The sequence below is a fragment of the Paramormyrops kingsleyae genome, chromosome 14 (genome assembly GCF_048594095.1).
Source record: "Paramormyrops kingsleyae isolate MSU_618 chromosome 14, PKINGS_0.4, whole genome shotgun sequence".
In the NCBI taxonomy this organism is placed as follows: Eukaryota; Metazoa; Chordata; class Actinopteri; order Osteoglossiformes; family Mormyridae; genus Paramormyrops; species Paramormyrops kingsleyae.
This window is the reverse complement of record NC_132810.1, coordinates 15,957,844-15,983,428: the sequence shown is the minus strand read 5'-3', so window position 1 is coordinate 15,983,428 and position 25,585 is coordinate 15,957,844. Positions and strand designations below refer to the sequence as shown.

The following is a 25,585-nucleotide window of genomic DNA, read 5'->3' as shown; positions in this document are numbered from 1 at the left end:
AAGTTTCAGTGGTAGCTGGAAACCTCAATTGTTTACTATCCTCTGCCTGCTGACGTGGGTCTGGGAGGCCAGCCACGCTGTAGAAACTCGGCAGGGTTTGCCTGGAAATTGACCCAATCAGTATATATCAGTATGCTATTAGACCTGGACCAGAACTGGATGTTACTTTTCTACCCACATAACTTAATCAATTATTCACTCAACCTGTAGGCCCTATGGCCCTCCTAGTGGCTTGGTGGAGGCAAAATGGGTTTTAGCAACATTAGCCTGTGACGGAGTCTGTTTGAGTTTGCCTGATGTCTGAGGTTATGGGTTTGATTGTTCCTTCCCGTTGAGATCACTGCAAAGAGGAGGCATTTTTTTGGAATTTCCTGTGATCAGATATGGCCCCCCTACTATTAGAGTGTGCCTCTTCCTCTAGTCTCCTTCTCCGTCCCCATCTCTGTTTTCAGTCCCAGTACCAGTTCATCAGAGGAACATTTCAGGAATCTGCTTGCATATCCATATTATCTTTCAGGAGATGATATCTAAACTGTAAACAAAATAATGGGTGAAACGGATGTACTGACTCCTCTTTAAAATGCGGAACTCCCCAAATTGCCTTATTTAGATGGTGACTGGTTCATAAGAAAGCAGCTCCTGTCTGGCTGGGGGGTCGGTTCTGTGAGTCACTGTGTGGTCAGTGTCTCCTACACCTCCATTTAAGATTTAAGATGGCACCGGGGATGCCCCCCCCCCTCCCCAGCACTTATTGAACGATCTGGTCTGACTCTTCATTTTAACAGAGACCACATTTGATTGACTGCTTTCCAGAGCCAAAAACAATAGCAATATTTTGATTATAAGGGACTCATTCTTCAGCTCTGCCTAGATAAAGTGCTTTTTAAACAGCGTATTTAATCTTCTTTCAGAACTGCTGAAGGGTAGGATTAAGTTGCCACAGTTAAACCCTGTGTGCCTTCTGAAGAAAAAGCGTGTTGAACTTCCCTTTTTTGTCGAAAAAACCAACCTCCTTCCAAGATACCTTCCATGACTGTGATTGCTTTAGAGACCCGCCAAGAGAACCCAGTCAAGCAGGCACATCACACATTAAGGAGGTGATTCATGTTTTTATTTTCTTATACACGCAACCAGGAAGAGCACTTCCCACTATAATCTTTTGTTTTCCTCTCATAAACAACCAAAGGCCTCTGCGGTTTTGGAAACGGGATCATGGTGATAGTGGACAAAAGGTCACTAAATGCCCGAGCACCAAGCCCTGTGCAAACTGGAGCTCCTTCATTATTGGTGGGCATCCACATGCCAGTCCAGGTCATCATAAACTCCAGGTTCTTATTCAGGCATTGGGCTCAGACCCCAGCGCCACCTCCCAATCCAGGCTGTCCCAGTCCTCCGCACAGTGTAATAAACACCCAGCTGCAGCTGAATCCCGGCCCTTACACCCACTCCGGTCACAGTGAAATTATGGTCAAGATTCTGATAATAAATAAACCAACAGAATGATGTCAAGTTGGCAGGCCGCACTTTTCCACGTCTTCCACATTTTTTTTTTAAGTGTCCCCCCCCCCAAACGCGGTCGCCACGTGCCTTTGTGGTGGAAAACTCACGATGGCAGCGGAGAAGGATGGCCAAGCACCCGGGCAGCGTCGGTCTCCAAGAGGATCGACGTGTAAACAGGAATAAGCTGTAGGAAACACCCAGGTCTGAGCGGCAGCAACCAGGCCGCAAGACATTGAGTAAATAAACACGGATATAGCACTCTCTGGACCCGCGTCCTATTTTCCGTGTCAGCATTCCAATCTGACAGATTGTTCAGTTGTTAAAAGAAAACCCGACGACCAACAAACAATGACTGGAAGGATACAGTGGTCAGTCGTGTCGCTTTTGCACCCTGGGTCACACTCAAGTTACACACATCTGAACACGTTTTTCTAGAGTGTTCCATGTGCCGCAGATATCTTAACCATCATCCATTTATTAACACAAACAGATGCTGGCTTTTCGTTTGATTGTTTACTTCCCTGTTTTATTAGTGAGGCAGTTTCACCGCTTGAAGTAGCTATTGCACAACATTCCCAGGAAAACTGACAGTAAAATCATTGCACTACACAGAAGAGCCGTGCTTTAGGCACTAAGTATGAGTGGAATCTTCTAGGGATTTTTTTTCTTTTGCCCCCTTGGTTACAGAGGTTACGTTACACACGGAAAAATGCGGCAGACAACTCTTTCTTGCCCACACTTTTTATTAAGAAAATCTGGTGAATCCGTATCAATGACTACATTGAGAAGGACTCCATCTTGACCAGAAAATAAAGCCTGGCTCAGTGATGCCACAGTTTCCATTGTCTGTCTGGTGGTGCTGGTGGGTTGGCCAAGCCAGAGTTTATGAACCCGAGCTTCGAGATGGATGGGGTTGCGTCGCTTCTCCTGTGTTTATGACCCGGGGTTTGTCATCTTCAGCCGCTATTTACATTACTGCGTTTAACCCTAATTATTTAATTTTTGTCCACAGTATCTTCATTTTTTATGTTAGCACTTTTATAGGACATTTCGCCATCGCTTCCTGCTCTCTTGAAACGTGTGAGTTCAGGAACTGCAGTATGACACCCCTGGCTGCACATTGCCTTTATGAAGTCGCCTCTCTGTGAAACCTTGTTAGACCCTTTTGGAGATTCGTTTGCTAGTTTTCACCTTCATGTGAATTGGCAGAATTGTGTCGTTTGTTCATGATGGAAGTATGGTCACCTTTGACCTGGATTCTGTTTGCTGGAGCTCATTAAGGAGCTTAGCTACGGGCCTTCAGGAGTGATGCAAGCAGACCTGCTGGAGATCCTTGTCCATTTGTATTTTGGGTATGTCTGTGAGAACATGTGATTGCACATCCCCAGGCTCCGCATGATGTCATGCAGGTCATAGCGATGGATGTGGCACCAGCGTAGGTCAGCATCGGGTTTGACCCCACTGGAATGTACGCTCTGGCACTCTGACCCCTATTGACCCCCCTGGGATGGCAGTATAGGGTTAGTTTGGCCTGCTGATGGTCGTACCAGTGTGCAGCACAGTTCCCACACTGTGCTGGTGGTCTGCTGTCGAGGGCTTAACCAAAAAAAAAAAAAACCCAACACAAATGAAATCTGCTGCTTCAGAGGTATGGTATAAATAAAAGTGGCAAAGCTTTTTCTGTTATAATTTCATATTTTTTTTCGTCTGCCTGGGGTTTGAATGATGAAGCCCACGCAAATCCCGGCCTTCTTGGGTTGACAGTGCTCTGGCTGGGTACAATGGCACCATCTTCGCTTACGGACAGACGGGCAGCGGGAAGACCTTCACCATCACCGGAGGAGCCAAGCGCTATAGCGACCGCGGCGTCATTCCTCGCACGCTATCCTACCTCTACCAGCATTTCAGCCGGGTGAGTCTCCTGCCTGCCTGGCCTGCGTGTCAATTAGACATCATGTCCACTCATTGGATTCTCCATTCAATAGGACAGCAGCAAGATGTACACCACGCAGATTTCCTACCTGGAGATATATAACGATGTGGGCTACGACCTGCTTGACCCCCGTCACGGGGCCTCTGCCCTGGATGACCTCCCGTAAGTATTGGTTTCTCTCATGTCCATTTCCATGTTAACAACGCGGTCGCTAAACCGATTTAGCATTAAACCTGAGTCTGGTTGAATGTCTCTGTTATGAAAACACTGTAAGTAATGGTTTTGTTCAATTGGTATTCATTGTATCATAAATCACGCACCATTGAGGCTTCAGCATTCTTCCATAGAAAGGCTCATGTTATAATTAATGCTTATTTGCATCAAAATACCTGTGGGTTTCAAAGCAGGGTCGTTCAGCACGATGCTTGTCCGCCTGGCCGGCTCGTGCGCTTTCTGAAGGGGAGCACAGACATCTCCAAGAAGTTTCCGGAAAGCAGGGGGCTACACGTGCCGGTGCAGTGGCCGAGAGCGATGGAGTTAGGCCTAATCAATGACAGAGATGAACGGGCTGTCCCGATATGTGAGCCGACCACACGAGAGAGGAAATTTTCATTTCTGGTGTCTGCAGTCCGTAATTCATCCCGCGCTGGCTCCGCCCGCAGTCCGCCAGCCCTGTCTGTCCCCCCCCCCACCCCGCTTTCTGTGGCCCGGGACCATCGCAGTGATGGCATTCCCATGGCAGCCCCCCATTCCTGCTGGGAAAACGCTCCTCCATGTTTGTCCACACCTGTATTCAGCTCCACTCCCCTGTTTCTCTGTCACTCTTTACCTGGGAGGTGGGATGTGAGGTTTACAGAGACCCGCATCATTCTTAGATATGAGACATTATGGCCCAGAGGTGAGAAATCAGTCCTGCGTCTCTCTCTCCTTGCGGTGCCTGTTTCAGCAGACATGCAGAACACTGAGTGCTTATTTCACACTTCCATCTGTATTGACTGAGTGTCAAAAATAATCCATAGTTTTGTGAGATTAAGAAAATGGCTTTTTATGTTGTATTGCAGTGGTCAAAAAGGCCACATGACTAGCCTATGTCAAAGTGTGATGTTGTCAGATTTCCATGGCGGCAGACAAGACAGCCATTGTTAATTATCGGCCCTCGAGAGCGGATGCGCTTTTTCCAGGAGGGCAGGAGGAATGGCGTAGGCTGGCTTTCTGTTTGGAGGGGAGGGGTTGAGTCACACTCGTCCTATTAGGAGCGTGAGATGGGGCATCCTTCGGAGAGACCTGTGATGCGGAAGGATGTGGCTTAAAATCATGAGAGATTTAAAGACGCCCCGGTCAGTTTCCACACCGGCTCAGCTCCACATGATGGAGAGTCTGGTATAGTGTAACATTCATAAAGAACCATAGCTTAAATCAATAATCACTAGATCCATAATGACAGCTCAATGTGAACACGGCAAACCGGAAACACAGACACTTGGCAATTATGTGCAATTATGACCTTAGGTCATTTTTAGGTCATTTTTAGGTCACTTTTCAGGGTCAGGTGCCCTGAAAATTCTTTGATGTGATGAACAAGCGCTCATCCTCCTTTGTAGCACATGCTACGGGTAGCACTGTCACACTTGGTGGGATACAGGGTTAGATTTTCGCTTCACCCAAAGGTGAATCCCCTAGTCGGAGAGGGTCTGATACCCGCTCACTTCCCAGCTTGGGAGCTGTCTGCTCTGTTGGCGCTGTGGCGGCCGATCACCAGTGGGTTTTCTGTCAGTTCCCGGTGATGCTGGCCTCGCCTTTCCTACCCCGCTTTCTCCCTCGCTCCCTCGCACTCGAGGCTCAGCCGAAGGCCCCGCAGCTGCACAAATTGCCTCTTTCTGAAAATAGCCGGTGCCTGCTGCCAACCGCATGGCCCGGCTCCCATTGCGAGGCCTCCCCTAGCACCCGCTCCCCTACAGGCCGCCACAGTACCCCTTGGCCCGCTTCCCCTTCTGGGAGGGGGCTTGCGATCCGCAGGTCTGCACGATTTGTCCCACAAAGTGTTGGCACGAGCCGGACAGCCGGGCTCACTCCGAAACAAGCCCTGGTGTCAGTTTTCATTGCCAGAGGACAAAATATAAACTCATATTTTTAAATAAATCTGCCAGAGATTTTTGTTGCCGTTTCAGACGAGTGTCTTCACTCTGATGATAAAACGTCCCCAGCCCTTTAATTTGGGTCTGCTGGATCATTCTGGATGCTTTCTACCAGCCGACGGAGTCAATTCTGTTGTTTATGCTGGATGGAGGAGACGTGGATCGGGCACAATCGTAAAAGTGCATCATTAAGGAAAGCGACGGTTTTAATTTCACGTGTGGCACGACAGCCACTCCTAAATGACACTGGCCCACAGCGCCATTTTTGCGACGTTTTCCCCCAGACTTCTCCATTTTTATTACAGCATATTTGTTTCCTAATTACTGTATCTCTGTCATCGTAAGTCATGAACGGCCACAGAGGCATCTGGCTGAATACCCAAGCGAGCCAGGAGATCTGTCATCGTCTGATTGCTGAGACATAAAGCACCCCTATTCCTGCTTCTTAAATGACCAAAGTTTTTTCCCTTAAGTCTCCTTACTTTGAATGTTACTGTCCCCTGTTTTTGACACACTTGCCTCCGTGACGTAAATGTCCTCCTGGCCACACCGATATGGTCAAATTAGACCGAGTATGACGTTGTCACCACAGACCTGAAAGTGTGAGTGGATCTTTCCGGAGCGCTGCCTTCACCCCCGCTGTACCCCTCCCATGTCCAAGCCGTTCCCTTGCTATAGTCGTCTTGATGTGGGCGATCATTCATGCGCTGTTTGTTTTAGGAGTTAGTGTATCCATTATCGCATTATAATCCGCCGATGTATATAGCATCTGCGCAGCTTTAGACAGGGCCTGCAAGCTTGCAGACGCGGTTTGTGCAGCGCCGTGGAATGTCAGTTAGGAAAACAAGGGCCGTGTTGTTCATGCTGAAACAGACGTTCGTTCTTTCTTTATGTTTGGTTTTGTTCAAATGTGTATGAGTGGGCTGAAAAAATAACCACATATTTCTGTTTTTGCCTTCCCCTATCGGAGGTGCTTTCTAAATTCTGAGACTATAATTGTATGTTTCTTCCCAGCGATCTTAAAATATTGTAAAATAATTCATTGAAATTTTTGTTAAAATCAGCTTACTGTATGCCTTTCTGTATATGCAGGTCAGGGCTTGGTTTCTTATTTTGCATTTCCACTGCTGTAGGAAAGTGACCATCATGGAAGACCCAGATCAAAACATCCACCTCAGGAACCTGTCAATCCACCAGTCGGGCAATGAGGAGGAGGCTTTGAACCTGCTCTTCCTCGGAGATACCAATCGGATGATTGCAGAGGTGAGGGGGCGTGGCCAGAACAGAGAAGGCAGCTCTGATTGGGAGAGGTACACCACTCACTCTCCTCTGCTGTAATTTAAACAGCTTTCACAGTGTGTTACTTTGACCCCAAGGCAACATTGACAAAACACCAAATTTACTGTTCAGAGGTTTTGTCTTTGAATTTCAGTATTTTCTGCTTTTCCATATGTGGAAACAATGACAAGCCACGCACAAAGTAGGCCTTGGTCTGTCTTTGTTGTAATATCCATGATGGCCTACAGTAGGTGACTTGATGATTTCATGGTTTTCTCAGAGGTTTAAAGGGTTTGCAGCATGCGGTAGGTAACACTGGGCCGAGTCGTGGTTCTTAATTTGTTTTTAGTGGTTGGATTCAGCGCTTGTGAGTCGAGGCCCATGACCTTGCAGTTCTCCCTGAGACTAGTCAGGCCAATTTTTAACCACCTGAGGTTTCTCTGGTGACACAGCCATTTGTGTAGATAGTTCAGCACCCAAAACCCTGCTTCTGCCCCGGGGATCTGTGGACTATCGCCATCTGTCCCGCATAGAGCCAGCCTTCACATTCATCTTCTCTTTGTTCTGTTGGCTGCTGAGGTATCAGGCTCGTTAAAGTGTTATTATGGGTATTTTTCTCCTAAAAAGCAGATCAGCGATAACTGTGCAGCCAGATAATGACACGTCCAGCTTTAAATAATGCGAGCGTGAGACCGTAAGCCAGGGACTTGTGGAGCTTCAGCGTGCAGGAAGCAGACCATCTGATTGTGCTTTCATCTGCTGCCTGTAGAATCTTCACCATTTTACTGCCCCCATGCTTAACCTGTAACATCCCCCCCCACCCCCCAAGTCACATCTGTCACCCCCCCCCCCCCAGGGGGGGCGGTTACTGTGGTTCTTTGGCATTCTTGTTTTGGACATCGGGTTAGTCACTGCTTGTGAAGAAGAAAAAGATGGAGCTGACTAGGAGCTGATACGGTTTGGGGGCCTGCCATCTTGACCTGAGGTCATCCCATACGCTTGCAGATTACATCTGATCAAGAGAATCTAGATGCCTTTCTCCCTTTTATCCTTTCTTCTGTGTGCATGTCATCATCCCCTCTGCCTGCCAATGGGTCAGACTGTGCTCTCCCACATGCCTTACAATTCAGCTGTTTTTTTTATCTACAGGAAATCTCCTTCTGTTTTGAAATCACCATGCATTTACAGTTCAAGGCCTTTACAGACTTTTGAAAGATCCCATGATAACGAGAACAGGACTGGATAAGAGAGCAACCCCTGCCTAACAAGATGGCTCCCATGTCAACATCCATATCCATGTCCAAAGGTTCGACAGATATTGCTGTTGGGGTTGCCATTAAGGACGCACCAATCGATCAGCCAGCGACCGGAAATGGTCGATTTCCACCCTGATCGGCACTGACCGGCAGTTGACCAGTCAATCTAAATATGGCCAATGTGAACAAAAGTTCTCTGTGGGCATCTAAGAAACTAAGAAATGTTGCAATTGGCTGGGATCAGTATCGGCAGGTCAGGCTTAAAAAAATCAGCAATCAAAATCGGCCAATGAAAATGCCGTTGAGGCATCCCTGGCTGTTGTGGCTTTTCCAGAGAAACCCGGTAGGGTTGTCCTGGTGTTACTATGGTAACAGCACCCTATCCTTCATGGCACAACCCTCAGTCCAACGTTTGATTCACCCCTGCCAGGAAAAGATGGGACCATCCCAGGCAGCCTGACATCAGAGGTTGGGCCCCAACACTCATGTCTAGCTAATCTAATAACATAAAACAGGCACCTGTTTGTCTGCCTGTATTAAGTCACCATTTTGTCCCGCTATCCTCCCATCCTGTGGATCTGTTCAGTGCCTGATTGGAACGAATCTCACGCGATCCTACCCAAGTCCATCAGGGCGTGGACTGCATTTGGCATCTTATTTTTACGATGCCATATCTCATGTCTTGCTCAATATCTTTATTTTACATAATTACCTGAAAAGCCAGAGGTTGAAGGTTTATTTCGCAGCGTTTACAAAGGTGATGGTGTCATGAACTTCTAAGATGTATGAGCTGCTGTCAAACACCACGGCGTCTGTCTGAGGAGGTGCTGGGACGTGCAGTGCAGCCCAGCTGGATTTATACACCCTGACAGATACTGACACTGCACACACCACTGCCTGCTAGAAAGCAGCCATCATGTTGTGATGTTTGAAATGTGGGTTCAAGTGAAGGACTGGATCCTCTTTAAACATCAGGTGCCTCATCGCTGTAAGCTGAGCCGGTCCTCAGCCCAGTCTCGGAAGTCCCCCGTGTGCCGTCCAACTTTGGTGACTCGGTGCTTGTGTCCCCGCTACCCGGCAGACCCCAATGAACCAGGCGTCCACACGCTCCCACTGCATCTTCACCATCCACGTTTGCAGCCGCGAGCCGGGATCGGCCACCCTGCGCCGCTCCAAGCTGCATCTTGTGGACCTGGCCGGCTCGGAGCGCGTGGCGAAGACCGGTATGGGTGGCCAGCTGCTCACCGAGGCCAAGTACATCAATCTGTCACTGCACTACCTAGAGCAGGTGGGTCACCTTCTGGCAGTTGTGTCCATGGTAACACTGGAGGCGGGCTTTAATGGTACTTTGATGTCACAGAGAGTGTGCGATACCTGATTCCTTAGGTGATCATCGCTCTGTCAGAGAAGAATCGCTCACACATCCCTTACCGGAACTCCATGATGACGTCAGTCCTGAGGGACAGCCTTGGTGGCAACTGTATGACCACCATGATAGCCACAGTGTCTGTGGACAAGAGGAATGTTGAGGTAAGACAGGAGAGGCAGGCGATGAGTCTTGACTGTCACAGTTATCCCTGGGTATATTTCCCAAAAGCTTCCATTACCATTGAATTGAATTGAATTGAAATCATTTAATTGTATGGTGCCAACTATATAAGTGGATAACACTTTAGCAACCATGCTATTGGGGTACTTACCCCCATTGAGATCCACCATAGAAATGTAATGCATGTGGCCACGCGTGAAGATCTCTCTGCTCTTTTCAAACGGCTGGTCCTGCCCAGCTAAAGTCTACTATAGTGACACAGACCGTACAAACAAGCTGCGAACGGGGAATAAAACTCTGAAACGGCATGGCCTGCTTGTAGCTGGATGGTAAACAGTGCAGGTCTGCACCACGTGGACGGCTAAGCCAGCCCTGCTCAGGCATTCATTCCTCCTCAGGAGTCCATCTCCACGTGCCGCTTCGCCCAGCGGGTGGCGCTCATCAAGAACGAAGCCCAGCTGAACGAGGAGCTGGACCCCACGCTGGTGAGTCAGCAGATCTGCAGCATGCGGCAGAACAATAACCCGTTGTGTGGTTGTCCTGAAATTCCTGCCTGTTGTCTTCCTCGAATGGCTTGTTGATGGCTCTTCAGAGGGTTTTAAGCTCCACCTCTACTTCCTTTCTCTGTGTTCCCTGTCTTTATTGGGGAATACATACAGCAGTGGTTTCCAGTGTGCAATCAGCAGGTGGCAGAGGTCATAAGGCAGGGTGCAGGCTGGGGCTGGTGTGTGCCTCAGCGGGTTAGGACGCAGTGCCTGTGCTCTGAAGGTTGTCGGTTCAAATCCCAGGGTCGATAGAGTGAGTTCACTGTTGGGCGTCTGAGCCCGGGCCTTAACCCCTAATTGCTCTAGGGACTGTCCAGTCCTGCTTTCTCAAAACATACTGTACATCGCTCTGGATAAAAATGTCTGCTAAAGAAATAAAAATGTACATAAATGGACAAAGACGCTCAATAAACCTGAACCAGGTGTCTTTGGAGTGGAAGGGATTCACCCCATGATGATTTACGTAGCTTATAATGTTTATTATACACAGTCAGCATATCATACAGTTTTTTTTGGTTTTCCATATCTTTTCATACGTGGGTGTACCAGTGTAGTATTTTCTTATTTATGGGGGTGTTTATATTGTTTACCCTGGCTGTTTGCATTCTGCCGGGGGTGTTTACTTACTGCATTTTTCATTCGTTCCTTGCTGCCTGATGGGGGCCGCATGTGGCCTCACGCCGTTAGCATACCGCCCCCTTTCTTGATTATTTCTGAGAAGGAGTGTTCTGGTTCCTGCTGGACCTCCGCGGCGGACCCGACCTGGGCGGCGGTCCCGGCCTCAGCCCCCAGCGCGGCGTTCACCTCTGAGCTCAGTGCAGCCCACAGTGATGCGGCCCCACTACGGGCCGAGATAAACATGCGTTAATGGGGAAAAAATGCCGTGTTTGTTTTTGCTCATTTGTATCTAATTGATCCCATCCTCAGATACTTCAGGAAGGAAAAGTCTTGGGAGAGCATGCCTGTGTTCCGAAACCCCTCCATAAAACTGCTGTTCATATCCAGGGAAGAGGAAGGCTTTCTGTTTGTCCTGTATGGCACCCGCCCATAATGTCTGCTGATTTACATTTATTTACATTTATGTATCTAGCAGATGCTTCTATCAAAAGCGATGTGCATTTTTGAGAATTTTTGTCCGATGGTCCCTGGAGAATTTTAGGATAAGGGCCTCAAAAAAAGGTATTTAAATATAGTCTTAAAACTGAAAAACATTTACATATTTAGCAGACACTCTCTATCCAAAGCAATGTACATTTAAGAAAGCAGAGTCCGAGAGACCCTAGAGCAGGGCCTTACTTAAGGGCTCCACAGTGAAATCACTCAGCCAACCAGCAGCATTCCGATCACAGGCATGATGTCCTGACTGGCTGAGTCACACGCTGCCTCCATTAAGGCACAACCGTCTGAGAGACTCACAGCACAAAGAATGTGGATGCCGGTGTGATCTGAGTGAGGCGGCAAGGACGCGGTAGGTCCCTAATGCCTCCTGTGCCGGCATTGCGGTCTGCCTCCCCTACCTTATCCCCCCATGCCCTCCAGTCCTGTCTGCTGTGTCTCCCCAGCCAGGCCGATTAGCCGCTCAGGGTATCTCTCCTGCTCCCCCGCCGCTCCGCAGCCCTCGGTGGCTGACATTACTTGGCTGCCCGCTTTTGAGCCCCGGAGACGTATTTTTACCAGAGTCTGCGGTCGCCGGCTAATTGAACGGGAGTCTGGCTGGGAATCTGGGGAATGGTCTTCCGTGCTGGGGCATGTGGGATGCCACTCGCTCACCGGAACGCCGCCACCACGGAAAATGGGGAAATGATACACTCAGGCCGCTAACGGCTGGCGTGATGTCACGCTGGCTCGTGCCGGTCACTTGGCTGGCTATGCTTGCCCAGATAGATGCACAGCTCCTCACATCTGCTTTGAGTCAGACGACACTCATAGCTCTTATATGTGCTAATAGACCCAATCAGGGTATATAGGCAATAGATTCTTAGCTGTTGAGTTAATATACAGTAGCTGGAAGTTCACTTTGCCCCACTTAAGGATATTATACTATGGTTTTTCCTCAGATTTAAACTGGCAGCTCTTGAGGTACTTGAGGCTCTGGCCCGTACCGCTATGCTGGTCATTCTCCTGCCGGTCGTCCTGATTGGTTAGCAGCATGCCTGTCCCATGCTTGCTGGTTGGTGTTTGTGAGCCAGTGAGGTCACAGCGCTCCCGCTGCTGGGGCTGTAGCGTCTAGGGCTGTCACGCAATCTCATGGTAGAGGAGCGAGGACGACGGAGAGAGCGGCTCAGACAGCCGTGACAGGCCCCGCTCCCGCCTCCCACGCCGTGTCCCTCTGCCAAACCCGTGCCGGGTTCCTCCAGAGACCCGGTGAATATTCAGGAGGGGCTCCGGCCCGGCTAGACTCTCTCATTAGCACATACCTGTCGTACTAACTAGCCGTCTGTTCAAGGTCGGCGGGGGAGCATTTTGAAGCTGGGCCATTAACATTCCTGCGGCTTGGTCCTGCTGGGGGAGGCGCTGGAGGTCGCATGCGATACCACCGGTGCTGTGGGCTGGCGAAAACGTATAGCCGAACGAGAGGCTCCGGGCTCTGATCCGGGGTGGGAAGGGGTATGGTAGTGTGCCACAGGCACCTGGCGACACCCCCACCATCTCTGTTGAGCTGCGGCGTCCCGAGAATCTCTCCGCTTATAATGTCATCTTTGGTGAAAGACGAGGAGCCACAATCAGAAACAGAAACGGCGAGTCTGTCATCTGCCCGCGCACCCCCGTGCTTCGCCGCCGTGTGGCGGGAAGCGGGCGGCCATGTTGGGACTTGCCCTGTCTGGGTGACGCCCGTGCCGTCCCTTGGGGTGGCACCGTGCCCGCGCTACAGAAGCCAGGCGGCGCGGTGTCCAGTTGCGTACGCATTACGCAATGCGCTTACGTGGCAGGCGTCTTGCTGCAGACCCGTATGCCGCATACAGTAGCTTATGCCTCAGGGCATATTCATTAATGAAATCGGCTTACTAAATCCGAATATGTAATGTGGTATATAAACCCCAACCCCCCCCCCCCCCCAATCCAATACTGTTGGTGTCTAGGCTCAGCAGGCAACGGGTGTGACCTCACTGACTTTAGTTTAGCAACATGCCACGCTGCCCTTATCTTAACGATGTGCATCACTGCCTTTAGCGTATTGATGTGCGCTGTTGCCTTTAGCTTAGAGATGTGTTTCACAGCCTTTAGCTTAGTGATGTGCCCTGCTGCTTCTGGTTTAGCGATGTGCCCCGCCGTCTTTGTTAGTGAAGTGTTTCACTGCTGTTAGCTTAGCGACACACCCCGCTGTCTTTAGCTTGGTGATGCACCCAACTGTTTTTAGCTTAGCGACACATCCCACTGCCTTTAGCTTAGCGGTGTTCCCCGCTGCCTATAGCTTAGTGACGTGCCTCGCTGCCTTTAGCTTAGCGACGTGCCCTGCTGCCTTTTCCTTGACGTGCTCTGCTGCCTCTTGCAGGCAGGCCAAAGTGATCATATTATCATAGCCGCCAATGCTACAGTTTCTGTGGCTCTGTCATTCCTTCATGCCTCAGCAGTCTGTATGTGTGGTAGCGTGTGATGGGATGAAGTGAAAACTACCGTCTTATTAATGTCCGGCATTTCCCCTCTACCAGGGATCCTAGTCTGTCACTGAAACCTTAATCGCTGTTGAAAATAATTACGATGCGTTAATGTCGGGAGCCCCAGCTGACGAAAGCCTTTCAGGGGAGTGCCCGGTGTCTGGGAGCATGGTGAGAAATGCTTTATTTACGGTAAGCGGATACCAGCATCGCTACCGGTGGTCAGGGATGGCAGTGCCAGGTCATAGCCGAACACGTGCTGACCGGAGACAGCCCTTTTATTTCCTGCCTGATCATAGCAGTTTTGGGCTCATGTGGTATGCTGGGCTTCCTGTAATTTCATGCTTGTCTGGAGCTGGTTAGACCCTCCTGGAACATATCTCACCACAATTTGAGTTTTCGCACGATTCCGTCATGGGCGGATAATATCCTCGACAGATATTTCAAATCTATATTTTCATTTTGCTATATTTTTTGCCAGAATGTCGGTCCAGCTGGATTTAGTCAAAACTTTGACATAGAAGTTTGTGTTTTTGTGTGAAAAAAAACCAGCACTGGCTAATTTTGGCTGTGGCTTTTTACAGGGCGATACCCTGCAAAGGATGTCAGCTGGTCCACACGCTGCCAGTCGAAGAACTGCAGCTGTCAGCTTCTTGGGCGAGGAAGCGAGCATGCACTCGCGTATCGCCACAGAAAGGGCCCCTCGGCATTCTGGGTAGCGATAACATGTGGGTTCAGTTGGTGGCGGTGTGGACTGTGCTGTGACCGTGCCCTGGAAGTGCAGTTCTGTCCGATACGTCCGGGCGTGTCACAGCGATGTCCTGTTGTGGTGAAATTTGGAATCGACATCATGTGATTGTAAATATTTAAATTATGCCTTCGGTTAATTTAGGTTTCGTATTAAAATATTTTTGTTGTTTATATTACCGGGTTCTGCAACAGTTCTGTCCTGAGAAATATTTAACATTTTTCAGCTCTGAAGTCAGTTGGTCCCAGTCAGTCGGAGTTCCAGAGATACATTAACCCGAACTGAGTGCCTGGTCTGTGTGCTTGTGGTTTAGTAAGAGTCCCTCTTCTCCTCTGTTCTGTTGTGTCAGGATTTTGTAAGCTTTGTTATCATCTCTGGGGGGGCTGCTGCAAAATTTAGCCTGTCATCACCATCCTATAATAATGAAACAGTGAGGCACCCAGCAAGGGGACAGGGTGGCATCCCGCGTTATGGGGCACCTGGATGGTGTTCAACAAGCTTAAAAATCGAGTTAGCTTAGCGCGCCGCATTGGTGACGTGCGGAGAAGCACTGTCTGGGTGTCTGTCGTCCTCCAGGTGATTGTGCGTCTGAAGAAGGAGATCCAGCTGCTGAGGGAGGAGCTGGCTATGGTGACCGGGGAGCAGAGGGCGGAGCAGCTCGCCGAGGACGAGATCCAGAAGTACGGAGCATAAGCAACCGCAGGGATGTGGAGTAATGTCAGTCTCTGCAAGTAACAGATAGATTGCATGTGACCATCGCGTTCAAAGGGATCTTTAACTGTGCATGTAAAGCCAGTTTATTATGATCTAATATAATCCACATTCCTCGCGATTCCTGTTTATCTTCAGGAGTATAAATTCTGACTTCTCGTCGTGGTTTTCTAACAAATGTCTCCCTTTTATTTGTTTATGCTGTATGCTTTTGCAATTCTAATGATAAAAAAAGATTATTATTATTTTTTTTGCAAAACCGTGCTTTTGCCATTCCAAAAAAAAAAGAGCAGCGGTATGCAAGTTCAGAAACACTGCGGAGCGATTCTGGCGTCAGGACGGAAGCTCTGTGTTTGTCATGATCTCAGCAGCGGGCTCTCCCAGGCAGTCATTTCGGGACAGCACTCTGAAGTGCTGAGCTAGCCCCCAGGCCCCATGGCCCCAACCGGCCCCAGCCTGTTCACTGCCTACCCCACAGTCACCCTGCTGCCCGTGACGATGGACCCACCACACCGGTACTGATACTGGCATCACTCGGTTCGGCCTTGGCTCGTGCGGAGCAGGATACCAGACCTGTGAAACAAAAGCTATAATGCCAGGTAACACCTGAGTGGGCAGTTATATAGTAACTGTTTGATAAAACAAGCATCACGCTCCTTTAATGATGAATTAACATGAGATCAGTGTGTAAGAAAGAATTTGTGGTAAATTAATACATACATAATGGCATAATACTATATTAGTGCCCCAAGTGTTACCAAATCGCGAATGATGCCTGGTGAGGCCGGTCCCAGGAATTGGTGCTGACTTGCTGATGGTTCAAAGGTCTCAGGTCACATGATCAGCACGGGTAGCGGAAACATGGCATGCCGGAGGTGTTGCCCCTCAGAAGCGGTCCTGCAGCCTTGGCCATAAATCGGTGCTTCTCCTGGCGATCGGTCTGCGGGGAGCCTGTCTCAGGCTGGACGTTGTGCCTTGATTCTCCATCAGTGTGCCTCACCCCCCCAGGACCTCAGTTCACGTGCCAGGCTGGGGGGGGGGGTGGGGGTAGCAAGCTAGCTCATCCTGCTAGAGCGCCGAAAACATTATTGTTAACCCCCACATTCGCTGCCACTTCATTATTTTTGCCCATTTTTCCAGTCCATTTTTTTCTGTCCCCAACTGGGGACTCTCAGGGAAGCTGCTGCACTGCTTATTTAGTCATCCGTCCATTTTCTGTAGCCACTTGTCCCATCTAGGGTCACAAGGGGTCCAGAGCCTATAGGCACAAAGTGGGGAACAACTCAGGACGGGGCCCCAACCTATCCCAGGGCTCACTCACACACCATCCACTCACACACCATCCACTCACTCACACACCACTCACTCACACACCACTCACTCACACACCACTCACTCACACACCACTCACTCACACACCACTCACTCACACACCATCCACTCACACACCACTCACTCACACACCACACACTCACACACCACTCACACACCACTCACTCACACACCACTCACTCACACACCACACACTCACACACCACTCACTCACACACCACTCACTCACACACCACTCACTCACTCACCATTCACTCACTCACCATCCACTCACACACCACTCACTCACTCACCACTCACTCACACATCATCCACTCACACACCACTCACTCACTCACCATTCACTCACACACCATCCACTCACACACCACTCACACACCACTCACTCACACACCACTCACTCACACACCATTCACTCACACACCACCCACACACCACTCACTCACACACCACTCACTCACACACCATTCACTCACACACCACTCACTCACACACCACTCACTCACACACCACTCACTCACACACCACTCACTCACACACCATCCACTCACACACCATTCACTCACACACCACTCACTCACACACCACTCACTCACACACCACTCACTCACACACCACTCACTCACACACCATCCACTCACACACCATTCACTCACACACCACTCACTCACACACCATTCACTCACACACCACTCACTCACACACCACTCACTCACACACCACTCACTCACACACCACTCACTCACACACCATCCACTCACACACCATTCACTCACACACCACTCACTCACACACCACTCACTCACACACCATTCACTCACACACCATCCACTCACACACCACTCACTCACACACCATCCACTCACTCACACACCATCCACTCACACACCATTCACTCACACACCACTCACTCACACACCACTCACTCACACACCATCCACTCACTCACACACCATCCACTCACTCACACACCATCCACTCACACACCATCCACTCACACACCATCCACTCACACACCACTCACACACCATTCACTCACACACCGTTCACTCAGACACCACTCACTCACACATGGGCAATTTAGCAACTGAAATTAGCCTCAGCATTTTTTGAACTGTGGGGGGAAACGGGAGTACCTGGAGGAAACTCCACAACAACAGGGGGAGAACATGTAAACTCCACACACATAGAACCTTGGCGGACACTTGAGCCCAGGTCCCCACGGTGCTAGGCAACAGTGCGAACCACTGCACCACCGTGCCACCCCATTTTCTCATTCATGTCCTCATTTTCACACCCATTTCCTTTGAAGTGAAAATGGCTGGCGTACATCCCTCTCCCCTGTTCATTTTCTGTGGAGAAATTTACCTCCAGGAACATCCCTTAGAGGCGATCTCTGCTGTCAGGAGAGTCTGTGATTTAAGCTCCTGCCCGCATTGGAACGTGACAACATGTTATACGTTATGTTCAAGTACTGGAAATTAAAGTAGCATTTGGAGCTTTGTGAGGGGGGAAAATGCCCCATACCCCCACTCTGAAAGAAATAAAGTGTAAAGAGCTCATTTGAATTTATTCTTTGTGCGAGGGGAGCAGTCTCCCCGCCGGCCGAGCCAGAGCCAAAAAGCAAGCGGTGTTTGATCCTCGTGCGTTTTCACCTCCCATAACTCAGCAGGGTCGCCAGGCCGTGGAAGCAGAGGCCCGGGCTTCTGGCCTGTTGGTTCACAGCCCATCCAAGGTCTCGGCTGCGAATCAGTCACATGCTTCGAGTAAATAGTTTTTCTTTGGCTCTGTGATGTTAAACACCTCCTAGGTTTGGCCTCTCGCCGTCACGGTGTACCATTACCCGAATCAGCCACGCGGCATACGTGTCTCCGTTGTTTGCGTTGTGTTTTCACGGCCCGTTTGCTAAGTGCATGTGTGTGGCATGCCTGTCTGCGTCTCCATGTTGTTTGTGTGTGACGGTTTCACCCCATTACGCTGCCGTTTGCGTGTGTATACGTTCCGGGATGTGGTTTATGGTTACCCGTGTCTGCAGCATAAATAATGCACGTTTGTTTGCGTCCCCAGTCAGCAGTGTATGTCCCCTCTCCAGGATGGAGGGCCAGGTCAAGGCCTTCCTGGACGACCCTGACCCTGACATCACCCTGGATCTGGGGCCAGACATGCGGAAGATCCACTACTGCTTTTCCTTGCTCAAGGTGAGGTTCTCAGCGTCCCTGGTGCTCAGGTACAGACAGCCTGCCTCTTGAGACTTTACAGTTAGTTCATTGAGGTCAGTCTACATTCTGACCACTGGGAGTGGGTTAAATAGCCTCACGCCGACCCCTACTGGCCACCTTCAAGAAAAGTATGAAATTTTATCATGGAACAAGGCTTTTGAGAATCAGAAATGCCTCTGTAGGGATCACTCTGGTTTGGGGTTTCACACCTGTTAATGTGCGGATGTAAAAGCATCGATGGAGCTTCCTAGGGAAGGCGTCAGTGGGATGGGAAGGTTGGGCTGGGAAGGTTGGGATGGGAAGGTTGGGATGGGAAGGTTGGGATGGGAAGGTTGGGCTGTGTGCTGAGTTGTGGCTGCCAGCTGCTTCATCCTGACCCCCTCCTTTGAACATAAGAACATAAGAAATTTACAAACGAGAGGAGGCCATTCGGGAGAGCTTAACTAATAGCTCAGAGTTGTTAAAATCTTATCTAGCTCTGATTTAAAGGAACCCAGGGTTTTAGCTTCCGCTACACTAGCAGGAAGACTATTCCATACTCTAACTACACGCTGTGTAAAGAAGTGCTTCCTCAAATTTGTTTTAAAATGTTCTCCCGCTAATTTCCACTTATGGCCACGAGTTCTAGTATTTAAACTAATATTGAAATAGCCATTTGGCTGAACAGTATCCAGACCCGTTAGAATCTTATAGACCTGAATCATATCCCCCCTTAGTCTCCTTTGCTCAAGGCTGAACAGATTCAGCTCAGCTAACCTCTCCTCATAAGACATTCCTCTAAGACCAGGAATCATTCTCGTAGCCCTCCGTTGCACCTTTTCTAAGGCAGCAATGTCCTCCTTAAGGTATGGTGACCAAACCTGCACACAATATTCTAGGTGGGGTCTTACCAAGGAATTATATAAATGTGACATCACCTCCCTTGACTTAAACGCCACACACCTAGAGATATAACCCAACATTCTATTGGCTTTTTTTTATTGCTTCCCCACACTGGCGAGATATCTTTGGCTGTATTCAGAGCATTATGCCATGCCTGTGTGTGAATTGCATAGATTGTCAGGTCCAGCTGTTTCTTCCGGTCCCGGGTTGCAATGTGAGCTTCATGCGTGTGTTTCCATTCCTTTTCTCTTCAGTTCTCTCACTCAACCTGTCTTGCTCTCATCATGCTGTGTTTGGGGTCTTCTCACTACCTGCTGTGGACTTTATGGTGGGTGTGACACTAATTTCAAAGCTAGATTGCTGTGGCCTGTGGCACCCCCCCCCCAAGCTTCGGGGTTGTCACTCGCATTCCTAGCAATGGCCTCACCCCTCGGTGGGGAGGAGGGGCGAGGCCATGCATATCTGATCTCCACCCTGCAAGAAATGCCCAGGAGCCCATGGCATTACTGTAACGAGAGCAGCACAGGGTTCTGTGATAGATCAGCCCTCTATCTGTGCGAGTGCCTATGTATGTATAGGAAGAGAGTGCAGGAGGCTAAATTTAGAGCTGCTTAAAGCAGGCCTGGAACATGCCACTGCCAGGGTTAACCAAAACGCTGAGGAATATGTTGCACATCATGATGCATTTTGGCGAAATACTGCAGTGAGTCTAAAAGCAGCACACCATCAGCTCCCAATTCCTCCATTATAGCCCATCAGAACATGCTCGTTTCTGGAAGTAGGCGCTGATTTCTTCATCATCTGTATTCCAGTAAAGGGGCTGCAACACTGTGCCCCCAGCACTGGCAGGGAGATGCGAAGCAGCCCGCCAAAGCTGTGGACGTGCCTCTTCAGGGTTTTAGCTTTCGAGTAGCAGGCAGGTGGCCTACTGGACTACGGGCAGCAGCCTCTATGACGCGCTGACTCCTCTCCTGATCTCCACCTTTGACCCACTGTCCTGCATTATGGATCTGCTGTGATCCATTCCTCGAAGGACCGCTTCCCCATCTGACTGTATTCACCCCATAGGATTTCTTGTTATTCCTTTGGTTTTGATTAGTCACTCTGAGGTCGTGGCTCAGGGATGGATTTAAGAAGGAGGAGGAGGCTGTTATATTAATGTAACCTTGGCCTTTTTCCACAGGCGATGGTTCGGTCGGGTCAGGCTGGGGCAGCTGGACATTGCCGTCCTCCCTCCGTGGGGACAGCGGAGGACAGCCCCGCCCCAGGGGAGCTGAAGAAGCTGAAGGACATGCTCCAGCAGCGAGACAACGAGATCAGTATCCTTCATCAGCCTTGGATGTGCTACCAGCACCTTCTCCATGGATTTATGGATATAGGGATTGATCATTACAATAAGGACGTTCCAGTTCAATTCATCTAATCTCCTTCCTTTTCTTTTTATCCATGGAAACTGTAAAAAAGTCACTTGTTACTGCTTTTTTTACAGCACACTTCCTTTGCCCCCTACATGCTCAGTATGAAGCAGCAGATGACCCTGAGTTTCATGTTTGCGGGGAGGTTTAGACCTTTAGACACAGTACAACCCATCCACATGCCACGGCCCTCCATTCCTTTACCCGACTGGCTGCATACTTTGTCTGTGTATTGTGAGTGGAAGTTATTTCAAATTTATTTGTATTGGTTTTATTGGTAATAATGATAATTTCTGCTGTGAGATGCGTCAGGCCCACTTCGCACCTGGTACTTCTGAGACGAGAACCACCCTCCTGGGACCCAGAAAGAGTCTGTTTACGCGGTGGTGTGGCGTCGAGGGAGGCCGAGGCCTTTTGCTAAGGTGGCAGGTTGCTGGCGAAACTCAGAGACTGATGAAGCTCTGAATTAAGTATGAGGACTGTATTACCCAGAATCTGTCTCATCCAGGCTGATGCCTCCCACAGGCACGGAACCGGTGTGGGATCTGCCGCTTCTCAGCCAGGCCTCAGCAGCCCGGGGGTTACAGTGTGAGAGGTACAGTAGAGGGCACATTTATATGCCCCCCTGCCCTGTTACCACCGTATGGCCTTAGCTGGTGAGCCCCCCCGGCTCAGGATGCCCGATATTCTCGGAATGTGAATTTCCAGAATTTTTTTGGTTCCCTCGTAAACGGGACTCTGAGGCTGTGTTCCCAAGGAGCCGAGTTCTCGGACCGTGCACATCCATCAATCTGTCAAGCCATCCACCCATGTTTATTTTAACACGTTTTTACAACTTAGTCGTCATAAAAGGGCTGCGCGGTTATTTTCCAGAAAGCAGAAATACCCAGCCTGCTGCTCTGGGGCAAACCGAACACCATGCACTGACCACCTCGCTGACCACCTCCCTGACCACCTCCCTGAGGCTCATTGCATAGTTCGCCTGGAAGAATCCAATTCCTAACGAGTCGATCCACAAGGCAGTGCTGGCTTTTGATTCCCCTGGAACAGCTGCATGTCCCTGGCCATGTGTCCTGCCCTCTGGTGATACTGTAAACTCTGCTGCTCCACCTGAGGCTCAGGGCTGTACTCAACATGCGAGAACATGAAGGATTGACATAAAAAGGATCGCCCGTGGTTACCGTGTCGCTGGGGTTCCCCTCTAGGGGTTTCCCAAAGGACTCCCCTCATTAGCAGCAGGCAGCTTTACCCTGGCATAGAAAGTCCAAAGCCAGACCAAAGTGTGGTTTTGGGGTTGATTCTTTGGCCAGACTCTCTTCCACGTGTTTTGTCATCGGGACGATTATTCGGTTAATGTGCGGTTCATACGCACCCCGATCCCGTTATGATGCAGCAGCTTCGCTGTACCAATCGACGTTGACGTTGGGGGAAGAAGAGAGGAACTGGTGTGGAGCTGCAAGGAGTTTTAGGTGAGCTCTTTGAAAAGGTCACTTTGAAGTGCTCGCCGTGGAAGCCAAGTGTGAAAGCTTAGAGAAGGAGGAGCTCCCTCTCCTGCCCCATATACACCTCGTGACTTACGATCACTGACACGCCAGCAGGCTTCCGAGTGCCTCTGAGCTGACTGCATATGTTATTGTCTTGGCTGGTGTTTTGCTGCACGTCTTGATGCCGATCAGGCCTTCTGGAACGTTCTCGCAGCAGCCTGTCTCGTGTCTCAAATCCACCCCCCCCCCCTTAACTGCAAGGCCTGCACTCCATCACCGCTTGGATCTGGATGTCGATCGGAAACCTCTACGTCCTCTACAGTGGCTCGCCCCCGGGAAACGAAACACCCGAGAGGCACAGATGATTTACCAGCAGTCTGATGGGCGGGGCCCCAGAGCCTGTCCGTCATCCTTAATCCTCGCCACTGCGGCTGCCTGTCCTCTCCGCCCGTCCATCCTATTTACTTAAAGAATTTTTTGGTGTTTTCCAAAGAATAGTGTGTATACACGGTATCCAGCCACATCCATGAATAATACGGCTGACATACAGGAATCACAAATAATAAATAATAAGGGAGACCCAGACTGAGACCCGGAGCCAGAGAGCTGAGCATTTTAGGGGTTTGCTGAGCCTCCGCGCCCGTGCTTCTTACCCCAGACGGTAGTTCTGAAGGTAGGAGCAGCGGCCACGAGTACAAACCTGCTGCTGCTCTCCTGTGGAGCAGAACAAGGACCTGCATAGAACATCCTCACGCCTATAAACTTTCCCCCAGCTTTGGAACAAATTGCAGCTGAGCAGATAAATTCCTGGTTGGATCAGCTCCTTGGCAGGCCCGCGGTCGCTTCCCTGCGCTCCTGCTGGCGCGGCCAGCCAGCGTATATCGCTGATGTTTTACTGCCTCTGACACATACTTGTGCTGCGTTGTCAGGTCCACCGGCAGTGTCAGATGCTGCCTGCGGGGAGACGAGCCCACAGCCACCGTCCAAGAGCCAGATAAATCACCCTCTGATAACGGCCATTTTCAGCTTATAGCCATCCGTCGAGGGATTTGGACGACATTTTTTAATCAGCGGTATGCTGAGGAACAGGAGATGTTCTTGGCTTCACTCTCCACCTTGCCCGAGATCCTTCTAGAACATAGAGATTTATGTTTCATTGTCAGAGGTGCATGTCAGATGTGTCTTGGAAGGGTTGAATATTTGTGCTGGTGGGTTTATGAAAGATGCTGCGATGCTTAGCTATGTGGAAACAGGCCTTCTGCCAGAACAGGACTTGGCGTCAGATGGGTAACACACTTTGATTGGCGGTTTGATTGGTGGTTTTGATTGGTGGTTTTGATTGATGGTTTTGATTGACAGTGCATCTACCCCTCACAGTTTGAAAACCCAGGCTCTGTAGGTCCAGTTCCTTAATGCACCTTCTGCAGGCATCCTGGTGAGCATGCTTAAGAAGGAGAAAAAGAGAGCGCAGGACTTTGCCACTCAACTGGCACAGGTGCCCACCGCCCATCTGCAATCCCAGAATACCATGAGCTCATCTCAGGCAACCCCAGAGCTGGAGGCGGGAAGGGGGCAAGACAGTGCCCAGCCGTATGCCCCACGCCGGCAACGAGGTTGGTCTCATGCACACATATATGTTCACGTATACGTCACATGCTAGCCGTCTGTACAAACACTTTGGATGGCCGTCTTCATTATACTTATTATAGCACATGCTGGCTGTTAATTAGTTAAGGTGCTAATTAACTTCTAATCTCAAAGAACCGTAAGCTGGCAGCTCTGAAGGACCAGGTTTGGCCATCCTGGGCTTTTCACGTGACCATTCAGGAACGCACTCCTGGCTTTCATCAGTAAGGTTTATGATTGCTGAATGCAACAAATTTCATGGGCTGGTTGGACTTGTTGTAAAATATTGCTGTAATAGACCACTAATGTTTTGTTAGATGCTCATTCACACTGACTGTGTGTAATCGCATGCTAATATTTGCATCAGAACACACCTGCTTCCAAGAATAATGTTTGTGAGCCCTAAGGACACCAACGTGCACTTTATTAGTTTAGCCTTTTAGCAAATATTTTCATTTTTCATGCTGTTTCAATGGCTGTCTAGCACAGTGGACATTTGCTTGCCGGTCCTGGGGAATCCTGCTTCAAATTCGGATGATGCCCCCCTTTCCCTCCCCACGATTCAGCAGCAACAGCTTGCCATGCATTGAACATGCAGACGCATTGAACATGCAGACGCATAGCATGCGGCTATTTTGCTAGGCCTTGAGTGTAGATATTTCTTACAGGGTTGCCTGAACAGATATGTGAGATTGATTTCTCCGAAACGCCGAGGGACCTCACTTGGATGTGCTGTAGCCCTAACATGTGCTCTAAAACCACACGGCGTGTGGCACGGTTTGGCCAGCAGGGGTCATACACGGCTGTTGAGTCATGGCCAAAGATCACTCAAGTCATACTGGCCGAATTAGGGAGGAAGCAGATATGCATCTATGAGCACGGGAGGCATGGGAATGGAGGGCGTCTCAAACCTCTTCACACATGGGGGCTTTCTGGCAGGTGGGAGATGTTGGCCCAGTCAGAGAGGGAGATCTCCATGTGCGGCAGGGTAAATGTACCTGGGGGGGATCAGAGTTGTGATAGATTCCTCCCCTCCCCCCCCACCTCCAGAGAGGAATTTAAGATATGGCTACTTTATGTCATCTGGGCCTCTCGGTGTAGGATCAGGTGGACTGGAGTTGCTGTGCAGAGTTTTCATCCAATGAACACAAGACCCCGGGCCAAATTAGACAGCACGCTCTGCAGCAGTGCAGCGCCCTTTGCCACTCCTGTCACTCAAGCTGCCGCTTAAGCCCATCGCAGCCAGGCCCTGCTTTTAGATTCAGTCTATTTCAGTTACTAAATAATTGGATCGTTAGCAGAGCGGCATTTATGCTGATTAAATCTGATATAAACATCAGCAGAGACTCACATGTGCTAAGTAGTCCGCCTTGATG

The 25,585-nt window shown here is 49.7% G+C and overlaps 1 protein-coding gene across 8 annotated transcripts in view; it reads left to right on the top strand.

Annotated features, from left to right (window-relative positions):
* kif6 (kinesin family member 6) overlaps positions 1-25,585 on the top strand; it is a 60,997-nt gene that overhangs the window by 6,153 nt on the left and 29,259 nt on the right. For 6 of the 8 annotated variants that reach the window (XR_011982623.1, XM_023793582.2, XM_023793564.2 and 3 more), the window contains 10 exons: positions 3,265-3,412; positions 3,486-3,595; positions 6,702-6,831; positions 9,184-9,390; positions 9,489-9,632; positions 10,050-10,136; positions 15,117-15,220; positions 18,676-18,781; positions 20,868-21,003; positions 24,011-24,196. Coding sequence is in view for 7 of the 8 variants with exons in the window: in XM_023793582.2 (XP_023649350.1) it covers positions 3,265-3,412; positions 3,486-3,595; positions 6,702-6,831; positions 9,184-9,390; positions 9,489-9,632; positions 10,050-10,136; positions 15,117-15,220; positions 18,676-18,781; positions 20,868-21,003; positions 24,011-24,196 (1,358 nt within the window). In the remaining variant the exon portion in view is untranslated. The remainder of the gene's footprint in view (positions 1-3,264; positions 3,413-3,485; positions 3,596-6,701; positions 6,832-9,183; positions 9,391-9,488; positions 9,633-10,049; positions 10,137-15,116; positions 15,221-18,675; positions 18,782-20,867; positions 21,004-24,010; positions 24,197-25,585) is intronic. The other 2 variants (XM_023793636.2, XM_072699415.1) reach the window with 1 other exon arrangement.